The following is a 4,935-nucleotide window of genomic DNA, read 5'->3' on the forward strand; positions in this document are numbered from 1 at the left end:
CATGCTTACGGTCTTGGTAATAAGGATATTTTGCTCGAATGAAATCATCGATTTGGCGTGTGCTTGCTTTCTGTCCGCGACTGTTCAAGATGGCTTCACAGATCATGTACTTATACCCTAAAAGGGGATTAATATTGTTAACGAATTCATCAGCCATGTCTGAGTAGCACAAAAGCTGTGTGCAGGTCTGTGTTATTTGCTCATCAAAATGAATGTGCTGAATGGCTAACAAACTCCTGTTTTTCCTTGTCAAGGTCAACAAAACTAACTACTTTGACTCCTTATTTCAAACGCCAATTGGATTTGTTTGTCTAATTGGGTTAACAGTTGTGGTTCGTGATATGGGACTGTGGGAGAAACATTTCTCCTTCTTTTATCTCGTTTGTGAAAAACATCCCTAGACTGTGAATGCGTTCACATAGTGTTTTTTTGAAAACTAACAAAGACCAGTGTGTGAAAATATTTCTTAGCCAGGCATATCAGTAAAAACACACCTGCAAAAAGAAATGTTTTTTCCCCGCTTACATTTCTGTGTGTATGTGAAAGTCTGGTTAACTCCCTGTCTGCATGAGTTTAAATACGTGTGTATATATATATATATATATATATATATATATATATATATATATATATATATATAAATATATCTCTTATAAAAATATATATATATTTATATATAATATTTTATTTTTTTTTATATTGCAGGAGTACACACAACATTGATGGCATTAAGTATACCTTGTATGAAACCTATTTAAATGGTGAGAAACATGATTGAATTAAGTAATAAACATTTGTTTAAGCACAATACTGTTAGAGTCTCATACTTAGGATATTTCTCAAACATTAGGCCTGTATTATTAAAATAGTGTTTTCACAAGGAAGCATGAAGTGTATTAGTTTGTGTATACCAGTTTATATAGTACTATATATATATATATATATATATATATATATATATATATATATATATATATACACACACATATATACATATATATACACACATATATACATATATATATACACATATATACATATATATATACACATATATACATATATATATATATACACATATATACATATATATATACACATATATACATATATATATATACACATATATACATATATATATATACACATATATATATATATATATATACTCACACTCACACTCACACTCACACTCAGTGTGTGTGTATATATATTATTATACATTCTGAGATGTTATAGAAACGAACACACAACTGATTAAAGGACAAAATTACAATGGCCAAGCAAGGCAAAGGTAAGTAATAATTTACACATAATCCTGCTGTACACGTATAAGAAAGATGTTTGCACTTACTTAGGTGTTTTAATAATTGCATGTGACTAATATGCATATGCAATTCTTACATCAATTAACACACCCAAATGCAATGTTTTGCTGCAAAGTCAATGGCAGCTTCTCTAAACTTAGCAACTGGCTCCTGGTGGACCATTACTGAACAGACGATTACAACATAAATATTTATAACACAATTAATTATGAGTGTTAACATTTCCAAAACTTCACGTGTACAAGAACATAGTTGAAAGTTTGGAAACAACACAGTCTTCAGCATACATACAATAGTAATTAGATAATCTGAAGTCAACAAAACAAGGCCAAAGACATATTTTCTGAATTATAACATTTATTTTTTTTGTTCCTTTTGCGAGCGAGTAACAGGCCTGCTTGTTGTCTCTTGAATTTTCCTTTTTCTTTTGCCACCAACTTTAGGCACAACAGAGCCACTTTGAGTGGCCTCTGGCACTTCACGGGCAGGGCTTGTGGCCAGTGACTGTTCACCTACGGGGCTTGTGGCCAGTGACTCACCTACAGGGCTTGTGGCCAGTGACTCACCTACAGGGCTTGTGGCCAGTGACTCACCTACAGGGCTTTTGGGCAGTGATTCACCTACAGGGCTTTTGGGCAGCGATTCACCTACAGGGCTTTTGGGCAGCGATTCACCTACAGGGCTTTTGGGCAGCGACTCACCTACAGGGCTTTTGGGCAGCGATTCACCTACAGGGCTTTTGGGCAGCGACTCACCTACAGGGCTTTTGGGTAGTGACTGTTCACGGACAGGGCTTGTGCCCAGTGACACATGTGAGCAAGTTGGTAGACACTGCACAAGTGATGGTTGGTCTGTTTCATGTGTGTCTTGTTTTGTTTTTGTCGCCTCCTTTGTAGGTGTCTGCTGCTGAATTTGTACAGATGGCAGCGGTAGGATGTCATCAGGAACCTGCACAGCAATGTCTGCTACTTGACCGGTAACATTTGGGCCTGGTGAATGAATATCAGATGAATGTGGTGAAAACTGACCTGCATGAACAGATCCTGGCTGGGAGGTGTTGAATTGTGGTACATTAGTCATTCTCCAGTAATTAGCTTGTGTTTGCTGAACAACTAATGCTTCGAATGAGGTGTTGATTTTTTGCAACTGTTTAGGCACTTCAATGAAGACTCTGTGGAGATGTGCCAATTGTGATACTGTTTCTTCCTGCAGTCCAATCATCCTTTCCAGCACTGTCATCATGTCTGAATGGCGACGATTTTCTGCGTCCACTATTTTTCCCTCTGAAGCTACAATTGCATCGTATGTGGAAGTTGATGGACGATTTGGCGGTACAACAGTTTCTATTGGCACCTCTTCATGGTCACATGATTGTATTTCAGTCTCTTCTGTGGCGTCATCCTCATCATACTCATCATCCTCATCACCATGATGTTCTAAAAAGAAATGTACACATTATTAAATGGCATGTTAATGTATGCTGTGTTACTATGTAATTGTACTGTGTCCTAAGTAACACCTAACATGTTAGCATACGTTTTATAACCTCATTAAAAACTACCTTGACTTACGAATAATGTTTGGACTCAGTATGAAATATGAATGAATGAAAAGTTGCTCTAAACTCAGAAGTCCTACATGATAATTAACATCACTAACACAATACATGTTGCCTTACACTTAATTTTCACTGACACTAAGTAATCCTATTTAAAGAAGATGTGCAAAACAAATAATGCACATGACAACATAACATATAGAAGAGCACATATTATATGGCCAGCAAATGATACACTCACCTTCTAGTAGTGTTGAGCTGGCTGACCCAGGTGAAGACACTTGTTCCATCTCAGGTGACACATGTCCTCCAGGGGCAACTATATATAACAATAACATTAGTTTTACATTTACATGTGTAAATATTGAACAAACAGTTATTGTATGTTCTGTATTTATGAGTATCTAACAGCATCATTTCCTTAACCCAAAATGTGTGTGTGAAAGTGAACATAAATAGTTGTAATAACAATGTACATGCCTGTGTACTTAGAACTTTTGAGTTCCCTAACATACAACATACTATGGTTCTGCAGTAATGCGTGAGGAAAAATACATTAAATTTGTACCTAAAAATCATATGTTGTGTAGTGATATCAGTATCATAATGTACATAACTATCATGAGATGACCATTCACAATGGTTATCATGAAGGTGGTCATATTGCAAAAAGTGTTGTTTTTGGTAGAGGATATGTGTGGTACATTAATCGAAGATGTGGCACACCTGAATGTGGCTGTGACTCAACAAGACAACACATGCAGTGTGTGATAATGTGTCTTTCATAGTAGTTCAACTATAGATATGAGTGAACTAATGTGTGACGTACGCTTTGATAAGTAATGAGTTGTTGGGGCATTTAGTAGCTAGAGTTAAGCTTTCAAATGAGTGTGATTAACTTCAGTTGTGCTATTCAGGTTGTAAGAAAGGTATTCCCTTCCCCAAAAAGCCTAATCAGCCACACCTTTCAATGACTTGAAACAGGTGCAAATGGTGTGAACTAAGTTGACCGTGAAATGAGGCTGTAATTAGTGTGTGTGCTGAACCCCACCCCCTCTGTTGAAGTGTATGCTGTGATGAGATATTAATTGCAGCTGCTTTAACACAATGGTAGATGAGCTAAGTAGTCATCTGCAGTGTTTAAGTTATGAACACAATGACATAACATATGATACGTGTGCCTCATTATGCTGTCTGTATATGACATAAAGCAAAAATGGACCTTTTCATAAGCAACTATAGATGTGTTAGTGCCAGTGATGTTTGTAGGCCGTTACATGCAATTTCTTTGATGCATGCTTAAAATAGGCAGTAATGTCATGTTTGTCGGAGTAAAATCAATAAAATACACAATAATATGATACATATTTCTGTTCTGTACCTGTAGCTACTAATAATTTCTCATGAACATGTGTTACACATGTGTACTACCCTGTTGTTCCCCATCTTCGCCCACCATCAATTGCTTCCACTGCAGCTATGCATTTTGGGAATTCACATGTAAATGAGCACGCAATGGCACGTGCTATATTAGTTACTGCTTTTAGTAGGACTACTACATATATGTCTATTTTGAGATATATATATACAGAATCAGACATATACATATATAGATGCAGGTATGCTTATATTGTGAAGACAGTATAAAAAGCAGTGTAACTATGCAAAATAACTGTAAGCAACGACACGCCTAGTACAGTAATATTTATCACCTGCTGGAAATTGTGACGGATAAATTCCAATGTCACGGTCACCAGCCAAGCCTTCCACGACGACGGTAAGTAATTTTGGCCGAAGCAGCTCCTCCAATGGAGTCAATATGAGACGTTGTGGTGTGGGCCCACCTCCAGTGCCAGTAGCATGCACGCGTTGGTCTTGTATTTTCTTTTTCAATTTGGACCTAATATCATCAAATCTTTTCCGACAATGATACTTGTCCCTGACACTATTCCCACAGGCATTGACACCAATGACTATTGTGTCCCACATTTCTTTTTTGCTTGCTGCACTTGTCCGCCCTTGAAAAACATATAAAAGATATGAGGTAAA

At 36.7% G+C, this 4,935-nt stretch overlaps 1 protein-coding gene across 1 annotated transcript; it reads right to left on the reverse strand.

Moving 5' to 3' along the window:
- Positions 1-2,002: 2,002 nt before the first annotated feature.
- LOC142497448 (uncharacterized) lies at positions 2,003-3,926 on the reverse strand. The gene is made up of 3 exons (XM_075605280.1): positions 3,128-3,926; positions 2,057-2,764; positions 2,003-2,010 (listed from the first exon to the last, which is right to left on the reverse strand). Exons 1-3 carry the CDS (start codon positions 3,222-3,224, stop codon positions 2,003-2,005), a joined length of 813 nt encoding a protein of 270 aa, XP_075461395.1. The 5' UTR covers positions 3,225-3,926.
- Between the last annotated feature and the right edge of the window lie 1,009 nt (positions 3,927-4,935).

This window comes from Ascaphus truei, chromosome 1, assembly GCF_040206685.1.
Source record: "Ascaphus truei isolate aAscTru1 chromosome 1, aAscTru1.hap1, whole genome shotgun sequence".
Taxonomy (NCBI): domain Eukaryota; kingdom Metazoa; phylum Chordata; class Amphibia; order Anura; family Ascaphidae; genus Ascaphus; species Ascaphus truei.